This window comes from Bombyx mandarina, chromosome 03, assembly GCF_030267445.1.
Source record: "Bombyx mandarina strain Sakado chromosome 03, ASM3026744v2".
Lineage (NCBI taxonomy): Eukaryota > Metazoa > Arthropoda > Insecta > Lepidoptera > Bombycidae > Bombyx > Bombyx mandarina.
In genome coordinates this window covers 594,245-610,864 of record NC_143210.1, presented here as the reverse complement: position 1 = coordinate 610,864, position 16,620 = coordinate 594,245, and the positions used below count along the sequence as shown (strand labels likewise).

Sequence of the window (16,620 nt, the reverse complement as noted above, 5' to 3'; positions counted from 1 at the left end):
GAAGTACTCAACGGATGCTGCATGCTTCTGTAATGGGCGGTTCCATGACTTACACATTGATAACACACGCTCGTTAGAGGTTGCGAGATTGTATTCGACTGGAAATAGCGCGCGGTTTCACTTGCCTTCAATTTAGAATTAACAATTAAGTAAGCATCGAAAATATGTAGTAGCCGATCCTGTCATTCATCTGTTAGTGATTATTTCTACTATATTATTCTATATATTATTATTCTATTCTACTATATTATTTAGTTTTCAGAGTCTAGTTGTGATAATTTTGGGGTCATTTAACATCCATTAAAATGTTAAAAAAATCAATGTTTCCTTTTCATTGTTATCATAAACGTGTTATGTTTACTTGCCATTGTTCTAGACGGGTATTTGAGCTTATGGCTATTGCTGAAATCAAAGTGTTATTTGGGCATAACTTGCGGCTGAAGTCGGCGGAAGCGATGATGGAGTGTACTATAGGACCGCACAGGCACCGGCGTTCTCCAGTCGCGAACCGATCGTGGTGGGTGCGGCAGTCGCATTAGGATGTTTTTGAGCTCCAGTAACCAGCTAACGCAGCCGAATCATTCACTCTTCAGGTGGTGCCGCAGTCGCATTAGGATCTCCTTGAGCCCAAGTAAACAGCTAACGCAGCTGAGGCATCTCTCTTTAGTTCAATAAGTATAAGAAGATGGTGACAGAAATGGTGGTAGCTGCCCATCCAGCTCACAGCACGACCAACTATCAGTAATCACCACAAGATCATATTCATTACAAGTAGGGTTGCCACCCGTAATTTATAATAAAGTATTGTACGCTATTACAGATAATGTAGGTACTTTATACTTTATGTGAACAATAAAGTACTGATGGTTGGGATTTTGAAAAGCTTAGTCATATGTATTTATTCGTTAAGCGAAATACATCAATTGCTTAATCGATGTCGCCACTCGCCATCGCCACTTCAAATAAGCATTGGTTTTTTTAACAAATACTTCTGAACGCATATTAACTTCAAATGTCAACAATGTCACTGTCAGTACTTTTCACAATTTCTTTTAGTGAATATCTGTGACCTTGCTCGTTCACGAAGCCCGCTATAGAAAGCAGAGTATTATATACACTTGACATTGGCGAAATCTAAAAGGAAACGCCATAAACCTAAGAGATTAGATTAGTTTAATTTGTTCAATTGTAAAAAAAAAATGTATTCAAACATAATAACAATTAAAAATAAATTTTATTTTATTTTAATACTATGTGCTTTTTTCCTACCTATAATAAATAACCAATGTATTTTATCTACAAAAAAATGTGGTAACCTTAATTACAAGATACAACTGTTCAGCATAAAGCATGCGATGTTTGATACTTTCCAACTTACTGTAGAACCGGGGACCACTAAAACTAAAACATAGTTCACCTTTAGCACGTTCTGCACATAGATTAGACTGTTCTAGAACATGTAAAGCAGTCTCATTTAGCCGTCGTGTTTGAAGGTCCCTATTTGATTTATAGGACCCTTCTCTTTGCCTTCGAGGCAGCACTAACAACCCTTTTCGGCAGACAACGTAAAACAAGCCTTATGTATTTAAGGAGTACGGTTCAATTTTCTTTGTAAGACGCCGTTTGTTTCCTACAGGGTTGCCTGAACTTGGTGTTAGAAAAAGGATTTTTTTTCCTACCTAAGCTGCTAGCCTTGAGAGGCTATATCAGCGTCGCCTTAACTAGTAGGTGAGCTCACGGGGCTCAAACCTGATGACGTTGCTAACACGAACCCTAGCAAGAGCCGTGCTTCGCAGAATCGACCACCGGATCGGAAACGCGACCCACTGAGAAGATCCAGCGAGAAACTCAGTGGGCTGTGTCTGAGGGTTAATTTACTCGTCGAGCCCTTCTTCGCAAGCGATGGGTTCGACGAGAACGACGACCGGTGCTTGAGGTACCTAAAAGCATCGTTAGTGGATCGGGATGATCCGAAATGACGTGTTAAAAAAAGGATAAAAATCTCTGCTGTGTTTATACAAATTGGACCATCGACAATATTAATTCGTTGTTATCTGTTTGCTGTATATGAGTATTCTTGATCCTCAAGGCTACAAAACACTTCCAAGCGTCAGTCTGGGTGCTCATGCTATATTTCTTCCAACTTTTTTTTGCTTTAGATGATCAGTAATACTAACCTGTTGGACCTAACAATTGGAACAGGAGATATGATTGTTTTGCGGCTTAATTAAAGAGGCTTTTAATAAATTCTGCAGGTTTTGATTTTATTACATTATGTTTTATAATATACGATATTAAAATTGTCTCTCATTCAACAAGCCACCACCACAATCATAACATGGTCATTGAGTTCTCAGTTCAGTTTCTATTTACGTTTCACTTCAGTATTGATAGAGATGACGCAGCCCTAGTCAATATGGTAAGCGAGTAGACATTTCAGAGAATAACTGAGTTTGGCAGTCCCTCGGGAAGGGTCAGTGGACAATAGATTCTTTAAACACGCCAAATGACGTCACGTCGAGGACCTGACCCGCTCGCGCCCAGAGACGCAACACAAACGGTTGATTGGGTCCCGGATATTACGCAAGTCGGGGACGTAAATTGGAAATGCTTTTTATCTGTTGTTTCGGAGGCTTCCGGGAGGATATCTGCGCTGTCCTTTTTGTTTATGACTGAGGAGGATTATGGTCGAGATGAGAAATCAATTCGATGAGATTCCTTAGGAGTTTGTAGATCCTGACGTGAGCAATCTTTTTTTAAGTTCCAGAAGTTTTTTGAAGAAGCTTCCGTGAAGCATCACGGCAGAAATAGGCAGGGTGGTTGATACCTACCCGTGCGGACTCATAAGAGGTCCTGCCACCAGTAATTCCGCAATTTATAGTTTTTTGCGGGTTTGATTTTTAGGTACTATACGATGTTATTCCTTCACCGTGGAAGTCAATCGTGAACATTTGTTAAGTACGTATTTCATTAGAAAAATTGGTTCCCGCTGGCGGAATTCCGGACACCGGGCGACTTATCCTTTAGACCACGACGTCTTCTTGGATATAGCTGGATAGATAGTTTAAAACAATGAGCAGGATGCTTAGGAATAATAAATAGGGCTAGAGGCCTAAAGGGAGGTGGAAGTTATAGCTTGCAACGTCTATCATGATGTACCAGTCTGATCAAAGTCTAAATGTACGTAACGTGTCTATAGAATGTGTCTGTTACACATTCAGTGGAAACGCAAAGCCATGTTCCCGGTTGTTTCTTGTTGTTTGATCACGTGTCTTGGTTTGGATTGTAAAATCCATATAAACGCAACAGACTCCGCACGATCACGTTATTGTGGGAAAGAAAAGATTGGGTAGGTAGATGTAATCAGAAACAAAACATCTGATATTTTTCAATACATGGATGAGTGAAGTAGCTAACGGGCCACTTGCTAAGTGACTACCGGAGTCCATACACATCACTATTTAAAAGCCGCTACCGATATAAGACATGAGATTTAGGTTTAAATCTGAATTTGATAGTTTATAATTTGATCTAATATTTCTTGGTAGCGGCAGCAAAGACATTGTTATGTCAACCATACCAATCTAAACATACCTACTAGAGGTCCCGCAGTAGTCGAAATTCGACTATAATTAATTGGAATTGTAAGTTTGTACACTATTATGATTGTATTTTCAACGCCAATACTACACTATAGAAAAATATTAATAAAGACTAACAATATTTAATCGATTCTCAATTTGACCACAGACGTCAAGAACAAAAGTTTGACAATAAAAGGGATGCATGCGTGTGTGCGTCAAATATATGGTATGTAGTGTGTGTAATGTTTTCTTTATTGATTTAATGTATTTTTCAAGCATTATTTAAAAAAAATATTAGCATTGTGCAATTCTTCTCTATATTCTCTATAAGTGTGGAAAATTTTATACTCCTCCGTCCGCGCAATTTTCGTAAAAAGGGATACAAAGTTTTTGCTTCACGTATTAATATATAGATTACAGACTGATGGAACCACATAAATAGATAAGTATTACATACTTAAAAGAAAATTATACAACGTGACAATAAAATTTATTGTTCATAAAAATTATATTACAATATATTTAAAAACAATAATAGCTATTATTAAAGTACGTATTTATAATTAATATTTTATTTTCTAAGGAAACACTTTAACAACCTGGTGTTTACACTCTTCTATATTCATTTTGTCCGTGTGTGTCCATTGTATTAACGATATGTAAGATTATCGACCTTTACGAAGAGGTCTACTGATGAAGAACAACATTTACATTATTGTCTTGGTAGCGGTTTAACGTAAAGGCGAATGATCTGAGTAGTCACTCGAAGATCGGCTTAAGTAGTTTAAGCTCGCTTAAGCCGGCATTGCCAAAGTCATTAGCATCGATGATTACTCACGATCTTAGTGCGAGTTTTTTAACGTTCTCGATAGCGTTTTTTTTTCTTTTCTTTTTTTCCTACCTAAGCTGAGAGCCTTGAGAGGCTATATCAGCGTAACCCTAACTTTTGTAGGTGAGCTCACGGGGCTCAAACCTGATGACGTTGCTAACACGAACCCTAGCAAGAGCAGTGCTTCGCAGAATCTACCACCGGATCGGAAACGCGATCCACTGAGAAGATCCGGCGAGAAACTCAGTGGGCTGTGTCTGAGAGTTAATTTACTCGTCGAGCCCTTCGTCGCAAGCGACGGGTTCGACGAGAACGGTGACCGGTGCTTGAAGTACCTAGAAGCACCGTTAGTGGATCGGGAGGATCCGAGATGACGTGTTTTGGGCGACGTCGACTGCTTTCCATTCTGTCCGCAGGATCGGGAATGTAGTTACCGGCGGCCACGATGAGAGGGTTCTCGTGTCGTGCCGCTTTATCGAAGTGGCGCATTGACGCCGACTGCATATACTTACTGGTGGACTCTAAGTCCAGGTCGTCATGGAGGTCGACGTTCCTGACTAACCACGGGGCTCCGACGGCTATCCTGCAAAAACGGGATTGAATGATTTGGAATGACTTTAAGTGAGTGCGGGCCGCGTGAGCGAACACTACACTTGCATAGGTCATGACGGGGCGTATGCAAGTTTTGTAGAGTGTCACCTTATTTCTAAGGGACATTTTACTTCGCCTACATATCATCGGGTAGACTCGATAGCGTAAAAGTTAACTCAAATTTGTATGGAGTTGGAACGTTTGCCTACGTTTGCCGCTAGGGGCACTGTTCCAACTGCATACAAATTAAACTTTTACGCTATCGAGAACGTTAAAAACTCGCACTAAGCCACAGAGTGTGAGCTCGTCTGCCTTCGACAACATTAAACATGTTTATGTGGAAGATTATTCTGCCACCCCGTTCTCTAGTTTCACGCGCGTCGCCCTCGTCACACTCACTAGCTTCAGGGACCGTTAGCCGCGTCGTATCAACGTACATCAGACCCTGCTCGTCTTGAATTCTTAATTAATTGTTAAAGATTGAATCGTAATTCTAAAGACAATTCTCGACCTTAGTTTCTTCAAGGTTCGCATTTTCTACTCGAATCCAGCAGTTTCTCGTGACCTTGATTACCACGTAAAATCCCTATCTGGTTGAGTAGATAATTTTTATGAGCTAGTAGTCACTTGGGACCAGGAGCCCAGAATTCGTCGGTCCATCTAATGAAAATATGTCTGAACTGATGATGAATGTATACACGTGAACTATAAAGCCCTCACATGCCTTACACTCGCAAAAGCTGAGTTCATTAGATCTGTCTTAAAGAGGGGATGCGGTGGATGTTTCTTTATTGCCAGGATTGCCCTAACCACTTAAACTGTCACAAAAGTATATGCGTACGAGCTTTGAATGTCACAAAAAATATTGCGATGTGATATTTAAGATTATTCAGGTTTCTGGCTACAAATGACGGTTGTTTCGATTTTTTGTAGGTCGCTACCGTCCAATTCAGGTAACACGTTTTGCGTTAAACATTTTAATAATATATACCTACCTACCTCTCTCTCATTTGATAATTATTTTATTACAAATTTCACTTTGTATATACTTACTCAAATTCATATTATTCGAAAAACATCCAACCGTTATAAGAAAAAGGGTGTACAGGCGATAACCATTACGGCTCTTTAAATTTGTAAATTAAAAACAAATAAACATCAACATTAACTACTATTAGGAATGTTGTGTTCATATAAAAATCAATAAATATTATGGGATTTTTAGGTTACATATCTGACATTTAAGAATGCGACCTAGTTGATCGCCATGCTATGTAGTAACAATTTTCAAAGATAATAAACATGAATACAGTGACAATTAATTACCGAAATTGCTTTGATTGCTAGAAACAATTGCTGTTTATATACTAATATTCAATGTGGTTCATTAAAATGATCTCATGTTTCAGAAATTTTGGTATTCGCGTTTGAAAGTGACACAGCAATGTTGGAAGTTTGATTATTGGCTAACTACGTATTTGTCATCTTCCGCGGCCACATTAATAACTTTTTTTCTAATCAAACCTCGTCCACAAACTCTTACCCTAAATTACCGAGGAAAATACTTCCAAAACGTCGGGAAGTGAATCATGTAAATACAATATCAACTTACAATATTGATGCATCGTGTAATCAAACGGACAACAAGACAGACCCAATGCTAGTTTTATTTACTGGATAACAACCAGCCATTATATCCGACTAAAAATCAATAAACAATACCGTTACAATTAACTAATGAGGCAAGATGTTTGTCTCTGTATCACTGGAATTGCTGTCAGCGTTATTGGATAAGTTAATAGCGCTACTCTGATCGTGGCCGTCACTGTCGTCGAGCAAGTTGTGCAGGAAATGAAGACACTGTCGCCTGAATAGTCTCTGTTTCTTCGGGGGCAGTTCCTGGTAATCATTATGTATTCCTCTAAAGAATTGGAAGTACGCGGAATTCTCGTCAGCTTCGAAACTCTGGCTGGTCGAGCCCACGGCGTCCGTCCGCACGCTGAGGGGTGAGCTGGAGTCTTCGCGGTCCTCGATCTTGGTGCGACTGGTGGCGAGAGTGAACCAAGGGTTATGGATGAAGGGATCCAAGGTGTCCTCGGCTGTTTTTTTCGCCATGTCAATTTCTAGGTAGCTGGGAGCGTATGTCGTGGGGTATGGAGACGATCTTCTGCTGGACATCATACACGTGGGTCATAAATATGTTGTACTGATTTTACTTTTATTATATCAAATCAAATCAAATGAAATCAAATAAAAAAAAAATTATTCAACATAAATGAAAGTACATACATACTTGTTGAACGTCAAAAGAACTACCGCCAATTCACAAGAACTAGCCTCCGTCCTGAGAAGAATTGGCAAGAAACTCAGCGGGCATGTCTTTTTTTTTTAATATTTTTTTTTTTATATTGTATATTTTTTTTATATTTTACTTTTATTTCAATGTTTAATGTACTAAATAGTTTAGTTACTGTCGTACCTACTGTTGCTAAAATCTATAAAGTACGGTCGCCAGTTACTGGTCAGTTTCTACGTGACGGCAGACCGATCAGCAAACTCAAATTGCTAACAGATCGCTAAGAGGGAACTCATTAATCCCTTGATATGAAAAACAAAAATAACTTGATCTATTATTATATTATAGACTAGCTTTTGCCCTCGACTCCGTCCGCGTGGAATAGTTAAATCTTTTGGCATAACGCTAAATTTTTTACTCCCACTTCATTTAGGTACGTAGAATAAAATATTTTTTAATTATAGAATGTTAAGGAGCTATTTAAACCCCTATTTTTAAACATTATTTATTGGTGCTCCACTTGTATTGGCCTTGCCGTGATGTTATATAACTTAAGGCCTTCCTCAGTAAATGGGCTATATAACACTGAAATAATTTTTCAAATCGTACCAGTAGTTCCTGAGATTAGCGCGTTCAAACAAACAAACTCTTCAGCTTTATAATATTAGTATAAATGTTAGCTAATTCTTTGAGTCATCATTTTGAACAAATTTTTTTTTATTGCTGAGGTGAGTGGACGAGCTGACAGCCCACCTGGTGTTAAGTGGTGACTGGAGCCCATAGACATCTACAACGTAAATGCGCCACCCACCTTGAGATATACGTTCTAAGGTCTCAGTATAGTTACAACAGCTGAACATGGCCCTCCTTCATGGGGTCCGGTGACCGGTGGGTAGATTACTGCGTCCAACATCGTCCAGCTACATTTTCCTACAATTACTCTAGGAACTTGAGATTATGCTTATTAATCGAAAAAAATACTCACACGTCGGTAGCCATGTGCTCCTTGAGGAATTCCAGTTCATCAGCCAAGTACCACCTGGACACCATGCGGCCCTTTCCCGTGCGGGCGCCGTGGATCTCGTTGCGAAGGTGTCTTGAGTATGAGTTTCTGATGTGCGACCACTTTCTTCTGACGTCAGGGACTGAGAGAAAAGAGTCGACAGGCAAACATGAAACTAAACCGTATAGACCTTGGAATAAAACTGTTGAATGTCGTCGTGACCTAAAGGATAAGATGTCCGGTGCATTCGTATGTAGCGACGCATCGGTGTTCGAATCCCGCCGGCGGGTAACAATTTTTCTAATGAAATACGTACTTAGCAAATGTTCACGATTGACTTCCGCGGTGAAGGAATGACATCGTTTAATAAAAACCAAACCCGCAAAATTATGTATAGTTTGCGTAATTACTGGTGGTAGGACCTCTTGTGAGTCCGCACGGGTAGGTACCACCGCCCCGCCTATTTCTGCCGTGAAGCAGTAATGCGTTTCGGTTTGAAGGGTGGGGCAGCCGTTGTAACTATACTGAGACCATAGAACTTATATTTCAAGGTGGGTGGCGCATTTACGTTGTAGATGTTTATGGGCTCCAGTTACCACTTAACAACCAGGTGGGCTGTGAGCTAGTCCAAACATCTAGGCAATAAAAAAAAATAAAAAAAATATCAAAACATAGTAAGTAATATTTCAAAACAAACTTAATATAAAAAAACTGAAATAAAACATAATTATAATACAGATTTTATATATTAATTTAGTGGGATTGCCCCCCTTCATTATGAAACACCAGTCTACTGGAAGTCCCAAGGGTACAGCGGCCCGCTTGTATTGCCTGCAGCCGTGACACACCGCGCCACTCTCGCTAGAGTTCAATTGAAACTTCGGCCTCATGTCTCAAGGTCAGCGATGTCATTCTCGTGGCATAACCCACACCAGGTAAGCCCAGAGCTTGCCTGTCCCTCGAGCCAATACAACGCGTATCTATCCCCAAAGTTTAGGGTCTAAACTCATATTAGGTATTCCAATTCTTAGTAGATAGCAACTATATTTTCACGTATTGGCAATTTTGACAAGCGGTACTAATTATTCAACTTTTATCGATATGTACCGGGTCTCTCTTTCATTACATTAACGGTTAATTTATGATACACTCTATTCTTTCATAGGTTACGTTACTAACACGTAAAACAAACACTATAAACAAAGAAACAAAGATAGCAGTTTAGTTATAAAACTATGTAAATAATGAAAACTATGGCTTAGGTAAAAAAAAAACAATATACAAAAAAACTCGTACACGCGTTGGAATATCCACGTCTCTACGCTCTATTATTTTACACTTCACATTTTCGAATAAAACAAACAAAATACGAAGAATATCAACACTGAGATATATGTTACCATGAGCAGTGCAAGCCAATTTACACAGTGAACCCTGTAAGCAGAGTCCAAATTTCCACAAACATCTATATACACCGACCGAATTGAAATGAACCTTGTACGTCTATGGAAACGTTACGTTATATTTTATTTCGACTTATCCGGTTTATTATTACAGTATAATCACATTCGTAGATAAAAATTAGATACGTAACGTCGCTTACCGCTCCAACCCATATCGTCGGCGACCTCCTGCCACAGCATTTTGACTTGCGCGTAATAACTGGCAACGGGCATATTACTTCGGGCGTACAGCAAAGGCCGGTCCCGCACCAACCTTATCATCTTTCGATCTTCAGCTTGGTTACAGTCGACTAAGCGCCCTACCGGCGGCGACATGGAAGCGTCACTGTCGAATTCTTGTTTTATCATCACTTCATTGGGCATAGCTGCAGACCCACGCGGCTATACCGCTAGTTCACGACTGACGAACAAGGCGACGCGCACACTGTCAAACAGACACGCGCAGCGCGAAGCAAGCTCTCAAACGCGATCTCTCTCGTTCCAGTTACATCGCGTTGGAAAGGGACGGAGGTAGAAGCACGTGTAAAAACAAGGGCGCAGACGCTCTGACGGCTGGCCAGTATTGTATTTACGTTATTGATTCTAGTCGGCGCTGCCGGTTTTTTAGCAAGTTTTATTTTTGGGTCGCCTCGCGCTGGCCTAGCAATGGCGGCCGGCGAACAACTTTAAACTACTCCATTTAACTGATTTTATAATTTTATCAAATCTATTGGTCTACGAATTAAGAGTATTTTGTTATTGAATTAGCTCTCGGATTTTGGTTACGCAAAAATGTATTTAAAAGTTTAAGAAAAGATTAGTCTGAAAACTAGGTCATGTTTCAATTAGATTGTTCATTATTTGAAAACATTATTACACTTTAAAATACAAATTACTTTATATACATGTACATAACATAAAAATTTTCGAACTTCATTTGTTTAGTTGTTTTTATAAAAATAAAACAATAGGCTCGGTTTTCACATTATTTTATGAAATATTTCAATTAAAATTTTATAAAACACTTGGCATAGTAAACTTACACTTACCTACGTTAAATAAATGCAATTTCATTAAAATAATACCTTTATAAAAATACAAGTAAACTTCTAAATTGTATTAATAATTAAAGAATATATATATATATATAGAAAATACTCCTTGAAGCACATTTTATTAGAAGTTATCGAACAAAAGTGTATTATTTAAAATATCTAAGTAACAAAAGCCAGAAAGAAAGAAAAAAACATAAGGGTAGCAAATTCGAGTCCCTAAAAGTGGAGTGAAAAAAATATTCATTTCATGGTCCAGAATTTAAAATGATAAATAGTAAAACTTTAAAACTAAAATATAAATTTAAAGAGATCATTCGCTGTCGTTCTCATCATCTTTGTCATCGTCATCATCATCATCGTCCTCGGCGTCCTGTTTCACTTTCTTTGTTTTTGGCGCCGGTTTCGCTTTCTTCCCGCGTTTTTGGGTTTTCTTTTTTTTCTCTACGGGACCGCCGCCATTTGCATTAAATGATTCTAAATCTACAATGTATTGTTCTTTGGCTTTTGCCGCCTTTTCTTCCCATTCGCTTTTGTCATACATGGACCTCCAGATTTCGCCTGCTTTTTTGGCTATCTCTGTTACTTTTAATCCTGGGTTGTCATCCTTTATTTTTGATCTAGCACTGTTCAACCATAATAAATACGCTGACATTGGTCTTTTCGGTTTATCTGTCATTTTAAATCCTGTAAATAAACAAAATATTGTAGACATATTATGTGACAATAATACTCTAAATAGAAGTGTAGTCGCCATTAAGAATGGTGCTTGTTTATAACGTGACGTTGGAATCTATAAGCGATAATAACCACTTATAAATATGTGATCCATGAGTTTATCTGCCTTCGTTAGAAATATAACTATGAATAATTTAAAAGTTAAAAATCGATGCAGTCAGACATTTTGTTCGTGGCAACACTCGCGCGGGACGCGTTCTCTTCTGGGAGCGTAACATCAAACTCAAACATCAATGACAACAACAATTTAACCCAAAACATACATTTAGATTGGAACACTACTGTTTAATAATTCGATTTAAACAGATATTACAACAAACACTTTTTAAAACTCAAAATAGTTGTTATAACCTACAAAAGTATTCCTAGAATGGCCTATTTAAGGCGAAAAACACGAAGAACATAAAATATTAATATTCACACAATTCTACCGTTATTTGCAAGTAATTATAAATGAAACTCACCTTAAATATGTATTTTTATACGACAGAAGCGTGTTATTTTTCTTACTAAGGCGGGAGAGCGCGAAATGCGTACCAAACACCGTTGTAGCTGCTCGCCGTACTGAGCGCCACAGATTACTATAAAATCGTCCCTTAGTTGACTCACTCTCGGTCGCCGCGAATGATTCCACAGATAAATAAAGTAAATAGTATTAGAAACAAAATGACCGCTCTTTTTAGATTTTGTAGGATTTTATGAGAATACTTTGCAAATAAATGATGTACTATGTGCTTGTTTAAATCTTGCAACTTTGATTCTTTAAATTGAAGTAATAAATTATGCTACATAAATCTTACAAAATTAAACAATTAAAAGAGTTAAATTTCGTTTGTTTAAGAATAGGGCGGTCGTTTTGTTAACGTTTTAATTTTTAGACTTAAGTTGTCCGGCCAGACTCTAGTCACATGTATCAATAAATACAAAGAACTTGACAAGAGCCTGTGCGATACAAGTAGCAAAAATAATAGGTAGATCATTGATATATCTATCTAGATAATCTTTATACAGGATACGATTATAATAAGAACTTATCGAACATTGATATTGTGTGGGTGAACATTAACACTAACATTTTTGACCCCTAAACGTTTTTTCTTTTAGCTTTAATTCTCTTTTGCATCGAGTTCTTGACAACAAAAGAGATCAATACGCGCAGTGAATTTGAAGACATAACTTTTCTTTACGATTTCCGTTTCTTGTACATACATACATACATTAGGTACTACCGTTCATTATAGCACCAACAAGTGGAGTAATCGAAAGTAAATTAAAGGATTGTAAATGGCCAAGATTTGACAAAATGTTAATATATAATAACATTGAGACCTCGCACAGGGTCACAACCTGCCCCTTCAGTTCCCACACTGACTGCAAAGGAACCTTCAACACTTACGGGTACGAAAACCGGAGCTGGATATGACGGTCCAAATCGGTTCAGAGAGAAGAGCCTTCGCTCTCATCGCCGTCTCTTTCTGCGTGATAAAAGAGCAGAAGTTGAGCATCCACGACAGCCACACATCAGATGAACTTATTTTTTGTAGTTGTCTGTGTTGCCCTTGTACGAAGATGATACGGCCCAACTGATCGTGAATAATTACCGTGGCTTATGAACATCATATAGGGGCAGTAGCTAAGACACTGCTTATCGCTAAGTACTCTTCGCAAGTCTCGTTTGAAGAAGAGCATGTCATAGCACTCTGGAAACACTGTGGAAGGAAGTTCATTCTAAAGTAGGATGGTACGTGGCAGAAAATACCTCTGGAAACGCACTATGAATGAACTCTGCTTCGAACATGGGCGATGCGAACATACGGTACAAAACACAAAGGTACCAAACGATTCATGAGAATGGGATTACCGACAATCCGAACGGCCCTCTTCTATATTAAGTCAAATGAAAGTAGCTGGTATTTGGGAGCTCCAGCCTAGAGGTGGGAAGCACTACTTCACGCGAGGTCGGACTTGTGCTTTGTAAAGCAAAAGTCTTTGGCGAATTGTGAAGTACAGATTCGTTGTGTTGAGTATTTTTAGCATTTTTGACGCCAACTTGGCTTTACTCTCCAAATGATATTAGACATTGCTCGAAACGGTGACCCGGAGTATCCCAATACTCATGGAAGGTTATAGGGATAGTCCTTGGAATTGCGGCGCTATGACAATAGGGTGCTATCTATAATAGGCTATCTAAGTCAGGATCAAAAGGGTCGGGAGAGCACTGAACCTTTTGGAACACCAGCGTTGATGGTCATAGTAACGCCCATCCAAAAAGTTACCGATGCAAAGCCTTCGAAAATTCCGTAAGCTGCTTAATTCGACTATGTCAGTCCCTGTAAAAGGTGTTCACGATATCAAGCCTCACAGCGAGTGTCTCATCCTTGCTCTCCAAGGCTTCAGCCCATCTGTGAGTAAGATATACAAGAAGATCGCCAGTCGAGCGATCGTGACGGAAACCGTACTGTCGGTCATGGATCAACTGCCGATCCTACTTGTGAGGATACTTCCCCTTCCGTAGCCCTACTTTTATTTAATTTACAATATTATTTCTCTACTGTATTCCAATCTTTCTATACTCTATTTCATCCTAAAAGTCTTTCTATTATATATCATACCAGCCCTATAGGGGAAGAGTTTGAAAAATAAGCATAGTATAAGAGTGTTAAGTAAAATTCCAATTTTTTTTATACCTCTTTGTCCACTCCACAAGTATTAAAGCGTAAATTGAAAGCACTCTAAGTCATAATTTACCTTTTCTCTTTCATATTCCACGTTAAATAATTAATTTTCACACAGTTTAAGACGGTTCAAGATTTATGAGTTTCTTTTTTATGTATTTTATGTTTTAGACTATCACCGAAGTTGGGTCGTTAATTTTGCACCTTTGTGAAGTCGAGTTGAGAGGCAGGGTTGTCGGGAATGTTATTTTTTCAAATAATACAATGACACGGTACGGAACTGCAACTATTTAGTGCCGAGCTATCTATTTGCAGAGGCTCATTGTCCATTGGCAAGTGCGTCTAAATTCAGAGGTCCTTTTTTATAGAAATCTCCTGAATTCAAATGTTCAGTGAGCAAAATACTCAAAGTAACCAGCAACAAAAGTATCAAACCAGAAACAGCGAGCAGAAAATACATATAGCCGGATAAATTTAAAATTCTGAATTCACCCCTACTGCTATCAGCTGGAGGGACGAGATTTAGGGGGTAGGCCGTAAAATCACCATCAAACCGGATCGCGTGATTCCTGGGACGGGCGAATCAGCTTTTTTTTATCGTAAATTGCCATCAACTTTACGAGCGGAGCGCTCAAACCTTGCAGGGCTTAAGTCGCGGATGCGTTTTTTAGCGGCCGATATACTCTGTGGATTCCATACGTCAAACGGGGTAATAAGTTTGATGCTTTTATTCATGTATTTAGGAAACGTACAACTGTTACGTGTACAAGATTAATAATAAAAAAATATGTATGTTGTGATTACAATGAAATTCCCCTAAATGAATATTATCATTTTACATCATCTCTCTCTCTCATAAACTTTTAATAAAAAGTTGAACTTGTTAAAAAAACTTAAAGTACCAATATGCTAACAAAGAAGAAAAACTGTTTAGATAGACTTACAAAACAAAATTTTATCTAACATGGCAAAACTTGAACCGAATCTTTATTATCTATATTACTTGAAGTATATTATATTATACGAATTATATATATGAATTATACTATATTAAGAATCTTTATTACTTGAACCTTCTCGTTTAACATAGACATCATTCGAAGTTCATTTCCTTACCTAAAAAGAAGATTATAAACGTCTATTTGAATATATTTTGTCGATCATCACGTCATATTAACTGCCGTCTGGATTCGGGCAAGAGTTTTCTCACACCAGAAATGAAAAAAATGTATATATATATATTATTGCTTAGATGGGTGGACGAGCTCACAGCCCACCTGGTGTTAAGTGGTTACTGGAGCCCATAGACATCCACAACGTAAATGCCACCCACCTTGAGATATTTTTTTTTTTTTATGGTTGTAGTATTACTGGTGGCCCGGAGGCCTTTCCAGTTTCACCAGGACAGGTGGGCGAGCAAAGGCTCAGCCAGGAGGGGTGGGATTTGCTAACAGCTACCCGAGCGCCTCCGAAGGAGACCTAACAGCTCAAGAGTAGCTGCTTCGCGAATGAATCTACTACCGGATCGGAATCGCGACCCGCTGAGAAGATCCGGCGAGAAACTCAGCGAGCTGATTCATGGGTTAGATTGCACGGCGAACTCTTTGTCGAGTTCGACGAGTACGGTTACCGAGGTCCCTAAGCCTGCTCCTAGTGTTAGAGCTGAAGGCGTCTAATGCAAAAGTTATTGGATCTGATGGATCCGTAAGGACGTGAGATATAAGTTCTAAGGTCTCAAGTATAGTTACAACGGCTGCCCCACCTTTCACGGCAGAAATAGGCAGGGTGGTGGTACCCACCCGCGCGGACTCACAAGAGGTCCTACCACCAGTATATGGACATGAATCAAGAATTTCAGTTAAATAGTCTATCAACTGACCATCGTGCGTTATTCTCGTAAATCAGTACAAGAAAACATTAACCAAAGACCATCAAATACAACAATTAGAAGCCAATGGCCACAATTACAAGGGTAATCAAAATTATAGTGTAGGTACTTACAAACATAAAGTTACGTTATAGAATAGGGACATTGCCGCATCTGCTTAGCAACAGTAAAAGCCACATAGAAACCCCACATGGGGACGGCAATAATAAGTTATTCAAATAACGTCACTCTAAAAGGCCGTTGCAAATCGCAATCAATTTACCCCTTTCACGATAACGTTTAGCTCCAATAATGCCTCATTATTATTAATAAAAAAATTTGCGTTACGGTGCAGAAATTTAGTTGCGCCCGTGACCGATCTTGAAAGACGAAACATTTCATAACAGCACGGCACCCAGGAGAATGAAAAATGACTTAGGAGTCTGACGTACTGAATAATGTGAATAATACACCTTTCCGCTCAATAAGCTGCTACGGTAATTTGTTGGATCACATTCACTGAAGAGTACTCGAATAGCACTT

At 38.8% G+C, this 16,620-nt stretch overlaps 2 protein-coding genes across 4 annotated transcripts; both read right to left on the bottom strand.

Annotated features, from left to right (window-relative positions):
• Positions 1-4,052: 4,052 nt before the first annotated feature.
• On the bottom strand, positions 4,053-10,337 carry LOC114251873 (uncharacterized). 3 transcript variants are annotated; one of them, XM_028186279.2, is made up of 3 exons: positions 9,907-10,337; positions 8,286-8,445; positions 4,053-7,048 (listed from the first exon to the last, which is right to left on the bottom strand). In XM_028186279.2, the coding sequence occupies exons 1-3, from the start codon at positions 10,127-10,129 to the stop codon at positions 6,739-6,741; spliced, it is 693 nt and encodes a 230-aa protein (XP_028042080.2). In that variant the 5' UTR covers positions 10,130-10,337; the 3' UTR covers positions 4,053-6,738. The 3 variants fall into 3 exon arrangements, with proteins under 3 accessions (XP_028042080.2, XP_028042078.2, XP_028042079.2); XM_028186277.2 differs by having other exon boundaries at positions 4,053-7,174; positions 9,907-10,335; XM_028186278.2 differs by having other exon boundaries at positions 4,053-7,171; positions 9,907-10,324.
• Positions 10,338-10,718: 381 nt separating this feature from the next.
• Positions 10,719-12,155, bottom strand: LOC114251870 (high mobility group protein D). The gene is made up of 2 exons (XM_028186273.2): positions 12,000-12,155; positions 10,719-11,484 (listed from the first exon to the last, which is right to left on the bottom strand). Exon 2 carries the CDS (start codon positions 11,474-11,476, stop codon positions 11,111-11,113), a length of 366 nt encoding a protein of 121 aa, XP_028042074.1. The 5' UTR covers positions 11,477-11,484; positions 12,000-12,155; the 3' UTR covers positions 10,719-11,110.
• Between the last annotated feature and the right edge of the window lie 4,465 nt (positions 12,156-16,620).